Source organism: Tiliqua scincoides, chromosome 1 (genome assembly GCF_035046505.1).
Source record: "Tiliqua scincoides isolate rTilSci1 chromosome 1, rTilSci1.hap2, whole genome shotgun sequence".
Taxonomy (NCBI): Eukaryota; Metazoa; Chordata; class Lepidosauria; order Squamata; family Scincidae; genus Tiliqua; species Tiliqua scincoides.
The window spans coordinates 224,161,032-224,182,125 of NC_089821.1; the positions used below are offsets into that span (position 1 = coordinate 224,161,032).

The 21,094-nt window shown below is 43.4% G+C and overlaps 1 protein-coding gene and 1 pseudogene across 1 annotated transcript in view; both read left to right on the forward strand.

Annotated features, from left to right (window-relative positions):
- LOC136647389 (centromere protein J-like) overlaps positions 1–20,784 on the forward strand; it is a 32,630-nt gene extending 11,846 nt beyond the window's left edge. Inside the window, exons 9-16 of the mRNA XM_066622909.1 lie at positions 1,368–1,583; positions 1,942–2,082; positions 6,157–6,306; positions 7,593–7,694; positions 12,716–12,856; positions 15,705–15,789; positions 17,962–18,082; positions 20,595–20,784. Coding sequence (XP_066479006.1) covers positions 1,368–1,583; positions 1,942–2,082; positions 6,157–6,306; positions 7,593–7,694; positions 12,716–12,856; positions 15,705–15,789; positions 17,962–18,082; positions 20,595–20,784 — 1,146 coding nt within the window. The remainder of the gene's footprint in view (positions 1–1,367; positions 1,584–1,941; positions 2,083–6,156; positions 6,307–7,592; positions 7,695–12,715; positions 12,857–15,704; positions 15,790–17,961; positions 18,083–20,594) is intronic.
- On the forward strand, positions 5,216–5,332 carry LOC136637963 (5S ribosomal RNA; annotated as a pseudogene).
- Positions 20,785–21,094: the final 310 nt, after the last annotated feature.

Below are 21,094 nucleotides of genomic sequence, written 5' to 3' on the forward strand. Positions count from 1 at the left end.
ACTTACTACCATGTACTGATTGGCATTAAGAGCATGGAATTGGTGGGTGCTAATGATTCCACATGAGTTAAACTTGGGTCTATGCCCATTGTGTATGTTTCATACTGTCATTCTTGCTGTACTGGTATCTTTGTATACGTGTATGTGTGTATGCATATGCAATGAAAAGGGTAAGGAGGAATGACCAAGTAACTTCCATAAAGATTCATTTAGGAGAACTCCCAAAAGTTGGCTCCTTTAGATTCATTTTTCCCCCCACTCACCCATTGCTGTTCCCAATCTTGTCAGTTTTTAGATCTGGTTCTGTTTACCACAACCTGATCTTGATCTTTCCAAGGCTTACTGTACCTCCTAGGGCTCTGAGAACATTCTTCTCATATTCTCTCATATTCTTCTCATATTCCCTTGGAACACAGTTCTGTCACTCTCTCCCCCTGGTTACATATTCATTCATTCATATTCAACCATATACTCAAGGGCTTGCCTTCAGAAGGCAATTTATAGAATAGAGCAGGAGAACATTGTCTGTCCTTCACCCCCAAGGAGGCAGTTCTCCTTCTGGGAACTTTGCTTGTCATATTCCCTTAGAACATGCTGGTCATGTTCCCTTAGAAGGCCCAACCTTAGCAGAAATGGCTCATAATAATAATAATAATAATAATAATAATAATAATAATAATAATAATAATAATATAGGTATTTATATATTGCCTTTCTGGTCATCAGATTACTCCTCTGACTTTATTCAAGGTGGTTCACATAGGCAGGCAATCTCTAAACCCCCAAGGGGATTTTCACAATAACAGAAAGGTTCTGTCTTTCAAGTACCACACAACATTTCAGATGGCTCTTTCACGGTCTGGTATCACTTCTGGCCCCCAGTTGCCTCCCACGCTGGGTGACAAGCAGCTCCTTCATCTCTCACTTGAAGGACAGCCAAGATGCTTCTTCGCTCCCACCAAAGAGCAGGTGAAATAACTCAGCTCAGCTTGTCAGCTGCTTCAAGGTCTCACCATTCACGGAGCTGCCGGTGGCCTCAAAGTGGCAACCTTCAGATGTTATCTTCAGGCTAACAGAGGCTCTACCCTCTGGACCAGACCTCCTGCCCCAACTCATAGACATGGAATTGGTCATAGGCTAAATGCAGGTTAGCTTCACAGTGTTGGGCTGCAATCCTAACCACACTTTCCTGAGAGTAAGCCCCATTGAACCAAATGGGATACTTCTGAGTAGACCTGGTTAGGATTGTGCTCTTAGAGTTTTACTAGCAATGGGGCAAAGACCTAAGGTTGTTCAATCCTGGTTTACCCTGAAATGGCAAATTTCTTTAATAACGTTTTTCCTTGAAAATCTATCTTTGATAACAGATATTAAAGCAACAAATAGCTGGGCTACAGGAGGAGTTTAGGAGAAATGAGTCCTACTGGCATGTTGCCCATGGAAAATTAAGAAGTCAGGTTGAAGCATTGACCAAACAGAATCAGGAACTTCAGGATGAGCTCAGAGCTTCTGAATATCAGAGAATGGAAACAGAAAGAAAACACGGAGCTGCGGATTTTATCGGCCAGAAAGCAGAAATACCGGTACTATAAGTAGGCCAGTTGTTTCTGTCCAACTTCTTGACCACCCTCCCCCATGCCTGCTTCTTTGATGCAGCACCCTCCTTGTTGAAAGATCCACCAGTGGGGAAAGATCTACAGCTCCAGCCCCTTGGTTCTAGAGCAGGTTTCAGAATTTTCCCACAAATGAATGGAATAGAGCTGATCCCTTTATCTGCTCTGCCTTCCCTGTCGCTAGTGAGTACACTTGTAGGAAGTCACTGAAATTTGATTTGAGAAACAACAAGCTGAAGCCCTTTCATACTATTGTTGGAACCAGAACCTAGAGGGATGAACACTATCAAGACTCACTGTTGTTGATGCATCATAATTTTATCATCAGGTTGTGGCAGCTTTTTCGAGAGGGACATCTGCTCAAGAGACACTGGAAGACAGACCTACACGAAGCAGTCATAAGAGTGATAGCAACATGCACGTAGGAAGAAAAATGTCACTGGGTGAACTGGTTTCTAATAATACACAGGTAAAACATTAGACCATGATGCACAACCTCCTCCCCTGCTCTAATAAGGCTTCTAGTGACATATTGCTTCTGAAGCTAGCGTGGTATAGTACACAGAGATTTGGTTCACATTTGCAGATGATGTACAGCTGATGGGGGGATAGTTAGCAAATTAGAATTCAAAATGACCTTGACAAGCACTGCCAGTGGACCCATTCCAGCAAGATGAAGTTCTGTGGAGACAAATCTTGCATGTAGAAACAAAAAATCAGAAGCATGAACACCTTATGTTTGGGGGAAAACCTGGCTTGGCAGCAATGTGTGTAAAAAAAGATCCTGGAGTCTTAAGTCCCACTCCTGTGATTAGCACCAGTGCTGATTTCCAGTGCCAGTGCTAGGTGTTGTAAATGTCCCGTAAAGCACATTTACTGCACTGTGGGAAGAGGGAGCGCCAGAAGGATGTTGCCTGGAAGTGATTGAGACCACTAGGCAGCGGTGCAAGCTTTCAGGGTGGAGGGGCATTCTAGAGCGGAGGAAAGAACTGGCCAGGGTGGGGTGTGGGATGTATGTCCCCTTCCCCCAAGGAGACCTCTGGCTGCTTCCCAGCATCTGCAGGATACAGCAGCCACCGTTTTGGCATTGCTGTACCTCCAGGCACTGGAAAGCTTAGAGTTGGGCTGTTAGTGGACCATTAGTTAAACACGATCCAGCATTGTAATGCAGCTGCCAAAAAAGCAAGTGTATTGCTGGGCTTCATCAGCACCGGTATAAGAGTCCAGATTATGAGAAGTAGTAGTCTCACTCTATCATGCATCAGGTATAATTTGGAATACTGTGTCCAGATTTGGGCATCACATTTTAAGAAGGACATTGGCAAGCTAGAGCAGGTTCAGAGAAGAGCAACTAAAATGGTATGGGTTCTGCAAACTAAGTCTTACGAGGAACAGTTAAAAGTATGTTTGGTATGTAAAACTTGGTGTGTTTAGCCTGAAGAACACTAAGGGGAGATACAACAATCATCTTCAAGTATCACACAGAAAACTTTCATACAGGGGAAAGGCCTGCTTTTGGTGTTTCCTGAAGGCAAGATTAGAACCAATGGGTTTAAATTACGGGGAAGAAGGTTCAGGTTAGATAAGTGATTTCCTAACTCCAACCAGGGAGTTGGGAGCCACGTAGGTAGTTGTGGAGACAGGGGGATGGCAGTATTGTGATCCTCAGGATCATGCCACTGCTGGAAATGGGGGGGGGGGTTCCACTCATCTTAGCTAGCACCATCCTGAGGGGTGCTGGAAGCCCCATGGACGCCTCCGCAGGGCTTCTCAAGGCTCTGGTAATCTGAAAATCATGATCAGAAACCACGTCCAATTTTTGATCGCAGAAGTGGTTTCCAATCATGATTTTCAGTTCACCAGAGGCTTGGGGAGCTCTGAGGAGGCATCTGCAGGGCTCCCTGTGACCCACCAGTTTGGGAACCACTGGATTAGACACCAGGAAACATTTTCTAACTGCGAGAGCTGTCTGGCGGTGGAAGAGTCTGCCTTGTGAAGTTGTGGGCAATGAAGAAGACCAGAGGCTAGGTGGCCATCTCTCAGGGATGTTATAGTTGCCTGCATTGAGCAGGTGGCTGGACTAGATGACTTCTAGTATTCTATAATTCTGTCCCAGTGTGAGATTGAAATAACATTGACAAATGTTGGAGATTTCTGGTGTTTATGTCTTGGTCACCTTTCCTCTAATTTGATTGCAATAGCCGACATTATGCAAATGCTTTCAATTTTTTTCTAGGCAAGAAGTACCCTGAAAAGATCTGAGTCACTGAAATATACATCAGGAGAGCACAGAGCAAAGAGCCCATCGAAAACCCTTCATCACAGAAGTGCAACACCCACAGGTCGGAGGACACCCCATCCAACATCATCTGAAGAACTACCAAAAGTAATTCATAGCCTTTCTTCTTTAACATTTATATTTATCCGTCTTTCCATTATGCCTTTACCATTATGTACACTGCAGAATAGGACCTGCTTCTAGAAGCTTGCATACTTTGGAAAAGATGGGATAGGAAGATAGAAAAAAATTAGCATGCCTGAACAGAACATGATGAGTGTCTGAGAGATTATTATGGCAAGAGCCAACAAGGCACAGTGACTTCCACTGTAATATCCCACAGATACTGGAGATCTGTGCGTGTCCATGCAAGTTGTCCATTAGTAATATAGACAGCAGTTCAGAGAATAAAAATGTGTCACTAGCACATTTACTTGTTAGCATCCCATATAATTCAAAGCTACTCTGAGAATGCTGAGCACGTTCCTCTCCTTTTATCATAGTGCAATGGGAATTGGGCAGCCTAGAGCAAATACTTAAAATTGCCACTGTGGCCTGTGGGCTGCACAACAGGCCCACCAACTCATTTTCACCAGTCTGCTGAGTCCAGTGGCATTATAATTATGTGCACCATTTCATCTAGGCTTTTTGAGAGCTGGAAATTTTAAAAGAGCTGTCAAATACCCATGTTTTCTTTAATATAGAAATAGCTATTTTTGGAGTCCTGAAAAACTTCTGAGAATTCAAAAGGAGAAGGATGTTTATGAAGACTGTTATTCTGATTACCGTCTTCTCCTCTGCAAGCCATGATTAGTCTCCTTTCACCTTTCTCCTTTTTATAGAAAGAGACCTTCACACAGTGTACCATTTGGAGCCAAGTGGCATAGACATGTGAAATGTTGATATATAATCAGTTGTCTAGTAACGCCACACAATACACAGTATCTCAAAAAAGAGCAATACATTTTCCTATATTTTTGGCTTTCTCCTTAGCGTGTGGAAAGCCATTTTGCTTGGTCTTTTATACACCCACGCTTTTCATGGGATGGACTGTGGAAGAGCAGTGTGTATTCATTTTAATGTCTTCATTGTAGACTTCACAGTTGACTCACACTCAGCAACAAAATTATAGAGGAAAGTCTCCAGCATATACATCTGATCGGAATGTATTTAAAGACTGCAGTTCATCTTCAAACCTGAAAGGTAAAATATGTCGTGATAGCAAGTAACTAGTGCCAGGAGAATGAATTTTTCTTACTGCTTAAGCATGGCGCATTTGTTCCTGGTCAGTGATGAACAATACATTGGATCTTGAGTAATCTGTGCTTTCATCTGTTACCCTGCACATGCCTGATCTCATCTGATCTTGGAAGCTAAGCAGGGTCAGGCCTGGTTAGTACTTGGATGGGAGACCGCCTGGGAATACCAGGTGCTGTAGGCTTATACCATAGTCTTTCGAGACTGAAGGTTGCCAATCTAACCTAACCTAACCATGTGTGGTCACTGACAGTTTTTAATAAATAAATATTTTACTCTTTGTAGGCACATACTCTTCTACCTCGGGCAGTTCAGAAGATGCACTTTTTTTAAACAGACAAAACGTTTTGAACTCTGCATCCTTGAGTAATGAGGAAATGCAGGTATGTTTATCTGTAAGCCTTAAATATCTCGTATAACAACAACACCAACAACTAGGTATTTATATACCTCCTTTCTGGTAATTGGATTACTTCTCTGACTTTATTCAAGGCGGTTTACATAGGCAGGCATTTCTAAATCCCTCAAGAGGATTTTTACAAACATAGAGGTTCTCTCTTTCAAAAACCAACAACATTTCAGAATGGATCTTCCTGGTCCATCTCTCACATGGAGGGCAGCCAAGATGCTTCTTGCTCACACCAAGAGCTGGTGGCATTACTCAGCTCAGCTTGTCAGCTGCTTCAAGGTCTCGCCATTCTCAGCCATTCAGGGAGCTGCCGGTGTCCTCAAACTGGCGACCTTCTGATGTTATCTTCAGGCTAACGGAGGCTCTACCCTCTAGACCAGACCTCCTACCCCTCTATACCAGACCTCCTGCCCATCCTGTATAGAGAGGACGCCTAAAATGTTAGTCCTATATGAGTCTCTGGGGAAAAGGGGGTTACACGCAAAACTCAGTTTGTTTAATTATTTTTTCCAGTAAAAGCAGTATGGATTTAAATATAATAGACTCCTTTAAATATATTGCTTAAGAAATTTCCAGCTTGTATTTAATATTTGCCACAGGGAAAAGAGAAGTGTAAGAAGTTCCAGAGATCTCTGCAATCCTCTGAGCAGATATCCTCTGCTACCACCTCCAAGAGAAACAGTATCATTTCAAGTGGCAGGAAAACACCTGTAGCTCATCTTGTTACTTCTGTGGATGCTGAAGCAAAGGTATGATCTCTTTACTGATTGACTTTCTGTGTACAGCCCCCCATCCCTTCTCCTGTGGAGGATCTCCTTTGAAGGAGAAGGAACAGGAGGTGCGAAGCTGCCAGTGCCTCCTTCATAACTAAGGTGGAGTCTGAGGAGCACCTGCCCCAGATGCTATGCCAAGGGGAGGCACACAACTGCCCCAAGCTCCACCCTAGTTACGGAGAAGGCGCTGGCAACTTCACGCCTCCCATTCCTTCTTTTTCAAAGGGGGAGCCTCCACAGAAGGAGGAATGGGGAGGCATGAAGCTATCATAATGAACTCCCCTCCTCTGGGGAGAACCTGGAAGTGATGTCACAATGTTGCTACCCCCGGGTGCCGGGGCAGTGCGTTACACCTCTGCATTCACCTATATATCAGTAGTATTTCTGCTGTTGGCATGTTTATGAGCCAGAGTTATCCTTACTTCTAGGGACATATGCAGAGCTAACTACAGTTAAACGCTTAGCCATAGATAAGAGACATGTGCTTTGTGTTCATGTGCCCCTCTCTGGCATGAATCTCCCCCCTCTTCCCTTGTTTGTTTTAGACATGATTTAGACTGAGTTATGTCCATGCTAGTGCTAAACTATTGATAAGAAAGGTTTCCCCTTACTCAGAGTTCCTGGTTTGATTTGTGAACCTACTTCACATCTTGGTTACAAACCATGCATGTAAATTTATAAGTGCCTAAAAAGGCATGGCTTGATGTAAAACAAAAAATTAATGATAAGAACCTTGAAGAAATAACACCTTCCTGAGCCGTCTTTTAGAATAATGGCCCAATCCTGCATAAGGTTGGGCTGGCGCAAGGGGCATTATACAACAGTGGAACAGTGTTCCTGTGTTCCATTGTTGTAAAGTGGCTGTCAATGGTGTGTGCAGTCAATAAGGCAGAGATGGGGGCAGGGAGGAGGGTGGATTGAGGCTGGGAAGAGGCTGGTATCAGCAGCAGTGGTGCCACCAATATCCTGTTCCCCTTACTGGACTTGATCCGTCTTTCCAGTCCACTTGGACTTGTGCCAGCTGGTGCAGATTTGAGTAGACCCAGGGTGGTGGCAAAGGCTTGCCTTGAGCAAGACCCCCTTACATTGAGGAGGTCTTCACAGCCTGTTGGCATAGCTTCATTGCCACGTGGTGAGGTAGGTAGGATTGGGTTGCCCATAACCTAATAATGATTACTGTTCCCTCTGGGGCTTTCGTAACAAGTGCCCCTGTTTTGCAGAAACGTAAATGCACATATTTGATTATTGGTATGTATCTCTAGATTTCTCCTCCAAAATCAATACTGTCCAGAAGAACATCACTATACGTGGAAAGTAAGAAGGATGAGGAAGTGAAAGAAAGAATAGAATATCCAGATGGAAAGGTAAAATATTTTAGATAAGTGTTACAACAGTACTGTGTGGATATAGGTACCATGCTACACTGTGTGACAAATGGACAGAATGTGGAAAGCAGCATATGTACTTTGTCTTTGGATTGGCACAGACATGATGCTTGGATTCGCTAAGCATAGTTACGAAACTGAGAACAGGCTACAGGATTGTATATTTCCTTTCTTCTCTGGCATAAATTTCACTTAAGCTCCCCCTGCCAGTTTTAGTTGTTATATTGGCATTGACATGGTTAACAGTCTTCAGATTTCTGTCACAAAAATTTGAAACAAGGGTGTGGTTTCTTAACCTCATTAGCAAACTCTGGCTATGAGGGAACTTGACTGGTGTGAACTATGGTTGATATTGGTATAGGTGTAATACTTAACTGTGTTTAAGGCTGGCAGAAGAAGTGTGGGAGGAGAGAATTTGTACTGGGAAGGAGCTGACCAGAAGGAGCATTAAACTGGAAATAATGAGAAATCAAATATCAGTGTAAACATGTTACAAGCAATTGGCATTTCAAACCAGCAGTGGTATACAGGTTGAGACTAATTATTTGCGTGGATTCCGTTCCAAGCACTCACGTGGATAAAAAAAATGCACTATAGCAAATCAATTTAAAAAACAAAGTTTCTTTGCTCCAGTGATTGAAAAACAGCCTTGCTGACCTTTTGACTCTAAGTCATTAAGAAGACAATCCACCAGCACTTCACTCAGCCCCTCCCTTCACCAATACAAAATGATCAGGGAGAAGGATTGATGAATTGTTAGCCTGCTGCCCTCTCTCTTTCATTAAGGAGGTTGTTGTTAAAGGACTGTTTTTAAAACAGATTTTAATGGGATGCATTTTTCCCCTTCTCCAGGGATCAGCACATTCCTTCTCATTTGCAGGGGCCATTCGTGTTGAGTCAAATCCGTGTATAAAAAATCCGTGCATAAATAGGCTGAACCTGTAGTTGGTGGACTTTCTGCCTGAGCATATGTAAAGTATCAGTTTATCTGTACTTTACACTTTTTGATAAAATGTTAATTTCAGTGAGAATACTGTCTAGCTATAATATTTGCCCTCTTTTGTAAATTGCTTTGAAACTGACAGATGGGGAACTAGTATTCATTACTCTTAACAGCAGGATGTCGCTGAGTAGTGCATCTGTTTGAGGGGGCAGGGAGCCCCATCCTCCACCCCACTCCCTTGGTAGCATTATCCCGTGGCCTTGATTATGGCTAAATCTATTCTGCAACAAAATTAAGCTTAATTATGTAATTGAAGTCTTTTTGCACCTGTTTAAGGTTTTTCTCAATGACTAAGGCAGCAGAATGGTATGCAGAGAGAGAAGTATAAAAATTGGGCTTAGATGGTCAATTGGAATAGTAAGTAGGAACCAAAGGAGATGGAAAGAAAGCTGTGCAGGACACTAAAACCCATTGTCAATTACTAAAAGTCCTACCTATTGTCCCCCTGGTTCCCAAGATTTTGCAGATTAGACATAGTTTTTAGTCCTTTTCATGTAACCAGGAGGACTGGATACTTGCTTTTTAAAAAAGCTGAGAGCCTTTTGCCGTATTCTGTGTATCATGCTTACCATGAGCCAACAGATGTTTGGTCACTGGAAATAAAAACCACTACTACTATCTAGTTATCTGTGTTACAGAACATATATTTTATTTAAATAAACATCCCCAGATAGCATCTTATAAGAAGTTTATTTTCACTGAAAAAGTACTGCACTGATTCACATCAGCAAGCATTGTTGACCATTTTTAAATTTCATCTAAGTTGTTCATGGATTTTAGAATTAAAACTCTTGATGCCAGTGGCAGATCCCCTGTGATGTTGCAGTGGTCTCAGATGACCAATCCGCTCTTGCATCCAGCTGTCTGTCCGAATGCTACCCAGGAAGGTCTTCTGTGACATCAGAATACCTAATCTAATGGCAGGCAGAGAGACCGTGACACCTCTGTCTGCAAAGATCCATTGGAATATCGCAACAGATCAGCCAAGATCAAGAGAAGCAGATTGGACTGATACTGATCAAAACTTCACATATAGGCTGATGGGTTCTGAGCTGTCTGTGACAGATCAGGAGAGAGATCTTGGGGTGGTGGTGGACAGGTCGATGAAAGTGTCGACCCAGTGTGCGGTGGCAGTGAAGAAGGCCAATTCTATGCTTGGGATCATTAGAAAATGTATTGAGAACAAAATGGCTAATATTATACAAATATTGTATAAATCTATGGTAAAGCCACACCTGGAGTATTGTGTCCAGTTCTGGTTTCCACATCTCAAAAAAGACATAGTGGAAATGGAAAAGGTTCAAAATAGAGCAATTAAAATGATTACTGGCCTGGGGCGCCTTCCTTTTGAGGAAAGGCTATGGCATTTGGGCCTCTTCAGCCTAGAAAGAGGTACATGAGGGCGGACATGATTGAGACATATAAAATTATGCAGGGGATGGACAGAGTGGATAGAGACATGCTCTTTAGACTCTCACACAACACCAGAACCAGGGGACATCCACTAAAATGGAGTGTTGGGAGAGTTAGGACAGACAAAAGAAAATATTTATTTACTCAGCGTGTGGTTGGTCTGTGGAACTCCTTGCCACAGGATGTGATGATGGCATCTGGCGTAGATGCTTTTAAAAGGAGACTGGACAAATTTCTGGAGGAAAAATCCATTACAGGTTACAAGCCATAATGGGTATGTGCAACCTCCTGATTTCAGAAATGCGCTATGTCAGAATGCCAGATGCAAGGGAGGGCACCAGGATGCAGGTCTCTTGTTATCTGGTGTGCTCCCTGAAGCATTTGGTGGGCCACTGTGAGATACAGGAAGCTGGACTGGATGGGTCTATAGCCCAATCCAGCGGGGCTCTTCTTATGTTCCTACTGAGGAGAAGACTTCCAGAATGTCAGAAGGTCAGCAGATAAGGAGGATTATAAGGGAGAAAATCATACAGACTGGTTGTCTGATACATCCATAAGCATGTACAGCATGAGCCTCCCTGAGGCTCATGTATACAAAGGATAAAATGAAGATTCCCTTCTGTTTGCCTCACTTTTATATACCGTCCTTTTTGTGAAAAACAAGTGAGAAGGAATGTAATTTCCCATAAGTATAATAATTATATGCAGTCAGGTTAAAACCAGTTCTAGCTCATCTAACACCATTCTCCACTAGGATAGATGAGATTGAATTTTGTTGTATGTAATGGTGGAAACCTTAAAGCAGCTGCTGCATGATAAACTAGTGAAAACCATTGGACTGGTGGTATTAATGACATGATGACGCAAGCTCATATGTTAGAATAATGGTATTTTCTAATACCATTTTTAAAGCAGTTTGTGTTTTCCTTGCCCACAGCAGCTTCTCTGTATCAAATCATGCTCCTCCCAGCAGGTTTTCCACCAGTAAGGTTCCCACCGTATATTTATCTGGGCAGACATGCCATCTGAGCCCTATGTGGAAGGATTTAGAGCAGGAGAGTTGCAAGCAGGGAAAGAGTTAATTCCGTCTTCCCAAAGATGTTAAAAAATTAGCATCAGGTCCCTAATATGTCTGTGCTAACCTGAGAAGATTGCCAAATCAATATGCTTGATAGCTGCAAGCCACACAAAGAAGCTCCCATTTGGATATAGTTTTAAGCAGAAGCCACATTGGAGTGTCAGACAGCTGGTTTCATGCACAGCCTGCATCAGCTGCAAAATTGCTCGTCAAGGATATGCTCCCCATCTGCTCATTGAGAGGTCTTGGATGATTTCCCAGGAGTTCTCTGTGCAAAATAAAGCTAACTTCTTGTAGAGCTGGAATGCATGCACTGGGGTCACATAATGTGAACATCAGACTGCTGCAAACATATGTCCCTGCCATACGGTAATTCATCAAAGCACAATTTGGAATGCTCCATGCAGAATTGGAAGGTCTCTGGGGAGGGACGCAGATTATGCTGACTCATTGTAGAATAGGATATAATGCTATTAGTGCCAGTCACAGATCTTAAATCAGCATAAGTGAGTAGCAGTAGGATATTGCCCCCCCCCCATTCCTCAAAGTCTTTTCAAGAAGCCATGTGGCTACTTTTTGCATGTTCTGAAGACAAGGCCCTTTTTTTAACCTCTTAATGCTTGTCCTAAATATACCTAGAAATGGAAAATTATCATTCTTCCCAAAATATAAAGGCTTGCATGGTGATCTTGGCTTTTTAATCCATTTATAGTAGAATGTCATTCTCTTACGAAGGAGCTAGAATACCTACTTTTTTTATTTATTTACAAGTAGGTAATCTTGCCTGCCATTTCAGATGGCAGGCTGGAGCATCTACCTTCAGGCAAATGTGCAGAGAGCAACAAACGAACAAAGACTCATGATAAAGTGACAATGAGGGCAAGCCGAAGAGAAACTGAAATGTAACCATGAGAGTTGGTGTGTATGCAGTCTTTGTGTTAACAGTAGTAGTCTTAAATGGAGTTGCATCCTTGGGCATATACTACAATACAGACTGATACTGGCTTGTGATAGCAGCTTAACTAGCTCTCTTCATAGAACTACAGTGCCCAGGCTGGAAAAGTAAAGCCTATCAAACCAGTTTACATCTGGGGTAGGTAGATGTGACCTTTTAGACGGAGTTTTTTAATGTTTTAAAACTGATGTGCTGAATTTAAATTGTTCTAAACTCCAAGCTGAAATATTTGCAATGCTACATTACTTATATGACACTACTAAGAAGAAATGTCAATCTAACATAATGCATTGTGGTGGTGATGCATTAAGAAAATGCTTAGTAGTCTCTCCCCCCCTTCCTAGGTATTTAACCACTTTGCTTTGCCCATAGCAAAGAAGAGCAAAGAGATTAATGGTTTGTTCCTTTAGAAGAAACAGAATTAGAATGTTTCAAATAAAGTACTCCAGTTTAATTGCAGGCTATGGAGTGTCTGTATGTGTGTGCACGCATGTGCGTGAAAGAGAATGTGTGTGAGACACATCCACCCACATCTTGTCTTTGTTTTAAAGGTGGAACAGTTGTTCAGTGATGGATGCAGAGTTATTAGATTCCGCAATGGCACAAAAAAAGAGATTAGTGCTGATAAAAGGACCACTGTTGTTACTTTTTTCAATGGAGATATTAAAAGGATCTTGCCAGATCAGAGAGTGGTTTGTATACAGTATTTATTTTCTTTTCCTTTAAAGAAAGACTGTAGGAAATACTGACCAATTGAATATCTTAACTGTGTAAAAAGAATTGTGTAAAAAGAAGAAATAAATATTAAGTATTAAAATGCACCATTTTTTCTGTGCATATTAGCAGGGCTCTATATATACTGTCTGTGCATTTAAATGGTCTCCAATGCATTTAAATGATCTCCAGCAGCTCATGGATCGTTTTAGCAAGGCCTGCCAAGATTTTGGACTGACGATCAGCCTGAAGAAAACACAGGTCATGGTTCAGGATGTGGACTCACCTCCCTGCATTACAATCTCTGCGCATGAACTGGAGGTTGTCCATGACTTTGTGTACCTTGGCTCAACGATCTCTGACACTCTTTCTCTCGATATCGAACTAAACAAACGCATCGGTAAAGCAGCTACCACGTTTTCCAGACTCACAAAGAGAGTCTGGTCCAACAAGAAGCTGACGGAACATACCAAGATCCAGGACTACAGAGCTTGCGTCCTGAGTACAGTTCTGTACTGCAGCGAGTCATGGACTCTTCGCTCACAACAGGAGAGGAAACTGAACGCTTTCCACATGTGCTGCCTCCGACGCATTCTCGGCATCACCTGGGAGGACAAAGTTCCTAACAACACAGTCCTGGAACATGCTGGAATCCCTAGCATGTATGCACTGCTGAAACAGAGGCGCCTGCGTTGGCTCGGTCATGTCGTGAGAATGGATGATGGGCGGATCCCGAAGGATCTCCTCTATGGAGAACTCGTGCAAGGAAAGCGCCCTACAGGTAGACCACAGCTGCGATACAAGGACATCTGCAAGAGGGATCTGAAGGCCTTAGGAGTGGACCTCAACAAGTGGGAAACCCTGGCCTCTGAGCGGCCTGCTTGGAGGCAGGCTGTGCAGCATGGCCTTTCCCAGTTTGAAGAGACACTTGGCCAACAGTCTGAGGCTAAGAGGCAAAGAAGGAAGGCCCATAGCCAGGGAGACAGACCAGGGACAGACTGCACTTGCTCCCGTTGTGGAAGGGATTGTCACTCCCAAAATGGCCTTTTCAGCCACACTAGACTATGTTCCAAAACCACCTTTCAGAGCGCGATACCATAGTCTTTCGAGACTGAAGGTTGCCAACATAAGACATATACTGTACTAGGAGAAACTTGTGTCTGCTCAAATTTGGGGCTCAAAATGGTTGAATTCTGCCGTCTGTTTTAATTATGTAAATTTTGCAAATTCATACACAGGCATCCCCCTGTATCCTTGATCTGGCATCTGCAGTTTAACTTAACAGTGGATTCAGCCCTCCCACCCCCCACACCCATTAACGTTGTTTATTTGCTTACTGGTGCAAAAATGTTTCTTCCTTTTACAGGTCGATATAAGCTTGATACGTGGTAGCTGCTTTACCGATGCGTTTGTTTAGTTCGGTATAGCATTACATATATATATGTATATATATAGCTTATATATATAGCATTACATATTTAACTTCCTGTTTCCTGCTTTCTGTTAACATTCACTCTCCCTTCTAGACTGTCTGCTTGCTTGTCTTTTAAAGCAAGAGGTTACATGCTTGCTTGCTTGGTTAAAGCAAGAGTCATTCCATGTGCCTATTATGAACATAAACAAAGGTAATGTGCATGGGGGGAGCCTGTGGGGGACTGCAGATAAGTGGATCCATATATACTGGGGAAAGCTTGTACATAAATACCAGAGTAGAACCATTATGGAACTGAACTTACAGTATTTTGGTACAATTTACAGTCTTCAAGATCAAACTCAGGGGAAACGGATTCCACCAAATTGTAGTACAAACTGGCTATACATAGCACTGATTGGCAGGCTTCTGTGATATCCTGTGAAATCTCCCCTATGTGACTGAAGCAGTTGCTTTATTCCCCACCCCCCGAAAAAAAAAAACATGCCAAGTGAACTTTTAAAAGTACATAAGTGTACATGCTGCAGTACAAACTATGAGAAAGGCAGCTCATTTGAAACATGGTAGGAAGGGCTAAACTGAAGGGTAAATCAGAATTGGAATCAAAAGTAGGTCTATTGTTTGCTGTGCAAAGGCAAAGACAAACCGAGCTTACCCCACAAGAGGAAAAGCGTGGCTTCACTGACTTCTGTTTTGAGGCATGTTTGTATGCATCCTGAGTTTTCACCTGTAATTTCTCATCTGCCTGACTGTGCAGTGATAAGGGCTGAAAGCTTGGGGTTTTTTTTTTTTAATGAAGGAAAGCCAGTTTCCTTACAAAAGTGAATTTTACATCCAGGAACAAATTCCATGCTCGTGCTGTGAATTTGTGAACTATACAGAGTGCTGCATATGATGAGGAGACAGAAGCCAAGAAAACATTAATGCATGCTAATGAGAACTGGAGCTAAAATCTCAAGTGTTTAAATGCACATACCAGTTGAAGTTCTTGAGAACGGGAACCTGCCCTGAGATGAAGAAGATAAAACCAGAACTGCTGTTTTATAAGCCAAAAGCAGTTATATTAGCAGGTGCATTTTGACTGAATTTTTGAATAAGCTAGAGAAGTAAAGTCCATTGCTATCACCTCCTGTGTCCAGTACATGCATATGTGTGCTGAATACTTGGACTGAAAAATATTGTGGGGTTGTTCCCCCCCCCGCCCCCCGAAAGCATGTAGGTTTTGAGAGTGTGAGTGTAACAGGGTGCTGATATTGCTGTTTACCTCCATATCTTGTGTGGACTGCTCCATGGGAATTGTACCCAGGGCCACCACCCAACTGTACAATCTACTCTGTATACTTACTATTTTTGAAAAATGGAAAGCACTCAAGGATGTTTCATTCTTCTTCCAGATTTACTATTATGCAGATGCACAGACTACCCATACCATTTTCCCAGGTGGCTTGGAGGTGCTGCAGTTTCCTAACAATCAGATTGGTATGTGATTAGTACCATAGATGGAAGCTAATTTTTCAGGCATATCTTTAGTAAATGAGTGCAGCATGTCAGATAATGAAGCTTGCAAAGTTCTTTTCTTCCCTGAGTTTTGAGTGTTGTGGCAAAACATATAATTTTAAATAAAGGAACTTGCATGTTCCTGATCCATTTATTTTATATATACTTTAAGTTTAATTTTCATTTTTGTAAGGGAAAAGTCACTTTACTCATTGCCCATTAAGGCAGTATGGTGAATTGGTTTAGACCAGGAAAACTGGTTCAAATATTACTGAGGGGACAATCCTAACTATGCCCTAGCCCAGCGCAAGTCTCTTTCACCGGCCCAGGAGGATCACAAACATGCCGTAAAGCACGTTTGTGCTTCCTCAGGAGTTGGCTGGGCTGTCACAGGGATGCATGCCGGCCTATGGAGGCTGCATCCAGCCTCCACGCGAACGTGGGGAGGGTGAGTTGCATCGGCCGAGCTCGACTGACACAGGGGTCTGGGGAGGGCAGAGAGGAGGTGGGAGAGATGCATTCTGGGGTGGGTGGAGGGCTGTTATGCCGAATCCCAACCCTGTTCCCCGAGCAGTGTGGAGTGACTTGAAGCTGCTCTGTTTTCCTTGGACTTGTGCCACCTCCTGAGGTGGTGCAAGTCTGAGGAGACCCATTAGGGTTGTGGTATCTTAGCCGGGGGTTGGGGGAAGAGTTGCCCTTGCCTCCAGCTGAGCCACTTCTGGCCCCAATCTTGTGCTGGATACAGCACAGGCCTGCCTGTTGCAGTGCAAGATAGCATTACGCTGCACATCACTTACTGCTCTGTCTCCCATATGTGCTGCAGGAACTGACAGGCCACCTAGCAATGTGTTGGGGTGGCAGATGGTAGTTATCAGTGGCAAAAGCACTACCAATATCCTATCCACCCCACCCAGCTTTGTCATACCCCAGTGGTTCTCAAACTGGAGTGTCGTGGCACCCCAGGCAGAGCGCTCTGGGGTGTGGAGAGGGGAAGACAGCAATGTGACCCACTGGATTGCTCTACTTTGGAGGGGCGCAGGATCTTGCTGCCACTTACCAGAGCCTGCGGCAGCCTCCTGAGGGTGAGGATAGCCCCTGCGCCAGCCTCTGCAGGGCTCCCCAACATGCGGAGACCCTCAAAATCATGATTGCGACCACTTCCGGTTTTGTGAACTTTGTGACTCGAGTCTTGAGTCTTTTCATATTTTACAGTAAACCCCCCTTTTTAAAAGACTTGCAGGTATGGGGAGCCCTGTGGAGGGTTCCCTGGACCCCCCAGGAGCCGCACCTGCTGCAGGTAAGTAAAAAATTCCCCTCCTGTTCTCCGCAGCAACAGGATCCTAGGGATCACGTTGCTGCCTCCCCGCCTCTTAAAGGAGCAGGGAGAAATGCTTCCCTGGCTGTTGGATCACAACTCACCAGTTTGGAAATCAGTGCACTAAGGCATGTGTCACTTGTGGCTATATGTGACTGAAAGTGGAATATCTAGTTGGTGTTTCAAGAAGCACATCTGGAAGTGACCATATACAGGTGTCCGCCGCTTAACAACCTTCTGCTTAACAACAGACCACATATATGACAGTGGTCAAAGCACGACAAAGAGGCTCTTAATGAGGCAGTCAGGACTCCCATAGCCTGCAGCAGATTGTCTGTTTACACAACAAAGAAGCCCTTAATGCAAAGAAGAGGCAATCTCCAGTAGCCTGTGCAGCCAGCTAGTTTCTGGCAGGGAGTGTCTGTTTACATAACAAAGGCACTAGATTGGACTGAATGTTCGCTTAACAACCTAATCGCATAACAACGGGGATCGGAGAACGTATCTCCATCGTTAAGTGTCGCACACCTGTACAGTTTCTTCCTTTTATTTTAACAAATATTTTGTTGCATCTTCAGCTCCGTCTTCTTTGAGAAAACATGTAACCAAAACATATATCCTGAACTAGGACATTTAAGGACTAGTTAGCATGCTTCATTCAGTGTCAAACATGCCAGCAATACATACGGAAGGCACTACCATGTAAGAAATGGCATGCAATTTCTGTAGCTCATTACATATGACAGTCTCACATGAGTGTATTTTATTGTGCTTACACATGTTATAGACACAGATAAGCCGTGTTGATAGGGAGACTTCAGAAATGTTCTTTTCTACAGAAAAACACCATCCTGATGGAACCAAAGAAATTGTGTTTCCAGACCAGACAGTGAAACGACTCTATGATGGAGGCCTTGAGGAAACTGTTTTCCCAGATGGCACAGTTGTCAAAGTAGAAAAGTAAGTTGGAAGAGGTGAATGAATCATGCACTGAAAGGGCAGCACTCTGGGTAGCATCCAGCATAACTCTTCCTCTGAAGACAGGTTTCTTTTTCCAGCGCACCTAATTCGAGAGACTACCCCATCGTGAGTCACTGACCAGGTTGGTGAAGCTCACCCCAGGCAAGGTTGTTGCAATTAGTGTTTTCAGCCATTTGCTCTGGATTTTCCTTTGCTAAGATTCAAATGCTAAGCTTCCATACACACGAGGAGAACCAAAGATGAGTGTGAATATAACAGGAGGGAGGGGAAGGAATGTGGGCAAGAAAGCTGTGGGTGGAGATGGTGGTGATAGTGCACTCCAGACCTTATCCCCTCTGTCAACAGCCTCCCCCCTTTTCTCTGCTCGGACTTGCACCAGCTAAAGAGTAGATGCATATCCAAGGAGACCAGTTGCAGAGTGGGAAACTTACAGAGGGCTAAGGGAATCAATCCCCTTTTCCCCTTAAAAACGTCCCAAACCCCCCCCCCCGATAAAACACGCACTTTTTGGTGGGGCTGCACCAGCAAGGGGGGGGGGAAGGATAGGATTGGACTGTTAATCTGTTGCAGCTAAAATAATGAGTCTTAAAACCTAGCAAATGTATTTCAGTATAAGCTTTGGAGAACTTTCATCCCTCTAGCCAAGATTTTTCATCAGATGCCTGAAGCAGATTCTAATCCAAAGGTTCCCAAACCATAGTCATGGCACCCTTCTTTCTCAGTGGCCTCTTTTTCCCAGCTCTCCAGGACAATGCCATCTAGGATTGCATGAGATACCATGCAATTCTCATGAGATCTTGTGTGATCCAAGATGGCTGCTCTCAGGAGAGCCAGCAGAAAGTAGAGGCCTCTGTGACACACAGTTTAGGACGCACAGTTCTAGTCCATGGAAGCTTATGCTGAAGTGTGATTAAGATTTCCCAATTTCAACAAAGATTTCCCTGTAATTGTTCTCTTTCTGGGGGAGATTTTTGTTTTTGTTGAGCACAGTATTTTAAATTTCTGAGTTTAAGCTTTTCTCCTCCCTGCCTACGTCTCTCTTTGTGGTTCCATTTCTTATAGCGCTTTAATATTTAACATTTGCAATAGAATTGCAAGGCAGTGAACTGCTCTGGTCAAAGCATACAGTAAAAACCTAAAAATAAATAAATGAGGTGCCTTGAGAAATTCTGCCAAGATGTTGGCCATTCACAACTAAAAAAAAAATGGTGGCAGAAGAGGGAGGAGGGTAAAAACTGGAACATATAATATTATAAAGTATGTAGTAGGAGATGTACATAATTATTTTTCCTTTTAGACAGTTGTAGAAAAAGAGGATGTCCCTTAAAGCTAATATTCAACATACATAAAACAATCAAAATGTGGATGGTGGTTTTGTGGTGCGTGTGTGTGTGTGACTAGAATGAATGAGGTGACTGCTCCCCAGGAGCCACTAAAGCAGGGCAGTTTGCTGAATTTGCCCTGATTGCAACTTCATTGGTGAATCCCTTCTCCAAACTTTAAGTTGCTCTAGACCTGCAGGCTTGTGCAGCAGATGCCTTGTGCTGTTGTATACTACTTTGAAGCCTGCAGATCCAGTTACAGTCAATTCATGGGGCTGAATGCATCAGTGGCAATCCTGGCCCCTGTGCTGCCCAGGGCCAGGACTGCAGAATGCCGCCTCTCGGTTGAGTGGCCCCTTGGGGGACGGAATGAGACTGCACACAGCCTCCTCCAGCCCTCCAAAGACCTTCTGAGACCTCTGGAGGGCCTTGAACTTCACTTCCGGTTTTTGTGAAACTTCCCCAGCCTTCAAAAAGCCTTCTAAGGGTTTTAAATGACACTTCCAGTTTCCGGTGAATGTGAATGTTAAAGGCGTGGCAAAGGCTCCCGAAAGGCTCTGGAGGGCTGCAGAGGCCACACATGGCCTTCCTGGCCCCCTGAATAGGGCTGGGAAGGCAGTGGCAGTGGTGGCTTGGGGGCAGCAGGAGGGTTGAAGCTGCTGCCCCTGCAGGTGTGGTGCCTGGGGCATTTGACCCCCTAGCCCCGCTAGGTATGTCAATGGAATGGACAACTGGCCTGTCTTAATACAGTTGTTCTAACACATCATGTGTGTGTTGTTGAGAATGCCATTGACTTGAATGTGTTGGAAAAGAGGAATTCTAATAAACAGAGCAATCAGCAGAAGGACTCCTTTCCTATAGAAAATTCTGCCACCCAACTAGTTTGATGCTATCAATAAAAACACAGGAGCAGAAACTTTCTGTTAAGTTTCAAAAGAAAATGCTCACAATCTTATGCATTTTCTGAGGTATCAGAAGTTTTTACAACTTAGGGAATACAGAATCCTGAACACTGTCTTTGTGTGGAAATACGGCACACTTCACAGGAATAGCTCCTAACCACACTTTCTTGAGAGTAAGCCCCATTGAACAAAATAGGACTTACTTCTGAGTAGACCTGGTTAGGATTGTGCCCTAAGTGCATTAAGATTTAATCTATTGCTTTACAGAAATGGAGCTAAAACTGTCCTGTTCAATAATGGACAAAAGGAGATTCACACTGCACAGTTCAAGAGAAGGGAGTACCCTGATGGTACTGTGAAGACCGTGTATGCTAATGGCCGACAGGAAACCAAGTATTCTTCTGGGCGTGTTCGAGTCAAGGACGAGAAGGGGAGCTTTATTGTTGATCAGAAGTGACTTGTGTCTTCTGGGTGGAGGCCTTAGACCCCAATCCTAGGCATATCTATGCAGAAGTAAGTTACATTACAGTCAATGGAGCTTACTTTGCCCAAAATCTAATATAGTAAAAATGGTTTCCCCATAGGATCTTGTGTTATAATTTCTGATTGGTTCCTGAGCCCAAAATTCACCCTCCTAATCCAAAAATTGATCCAAAAAGAGTGCAGACGGTAACCTATGAAAGTACAATTCCTACTCAAGTATTTGTGCAATCACCTTAAACTACCTTAGTAAAATCATGTAATTACTAGTTGACACTCACCAAATT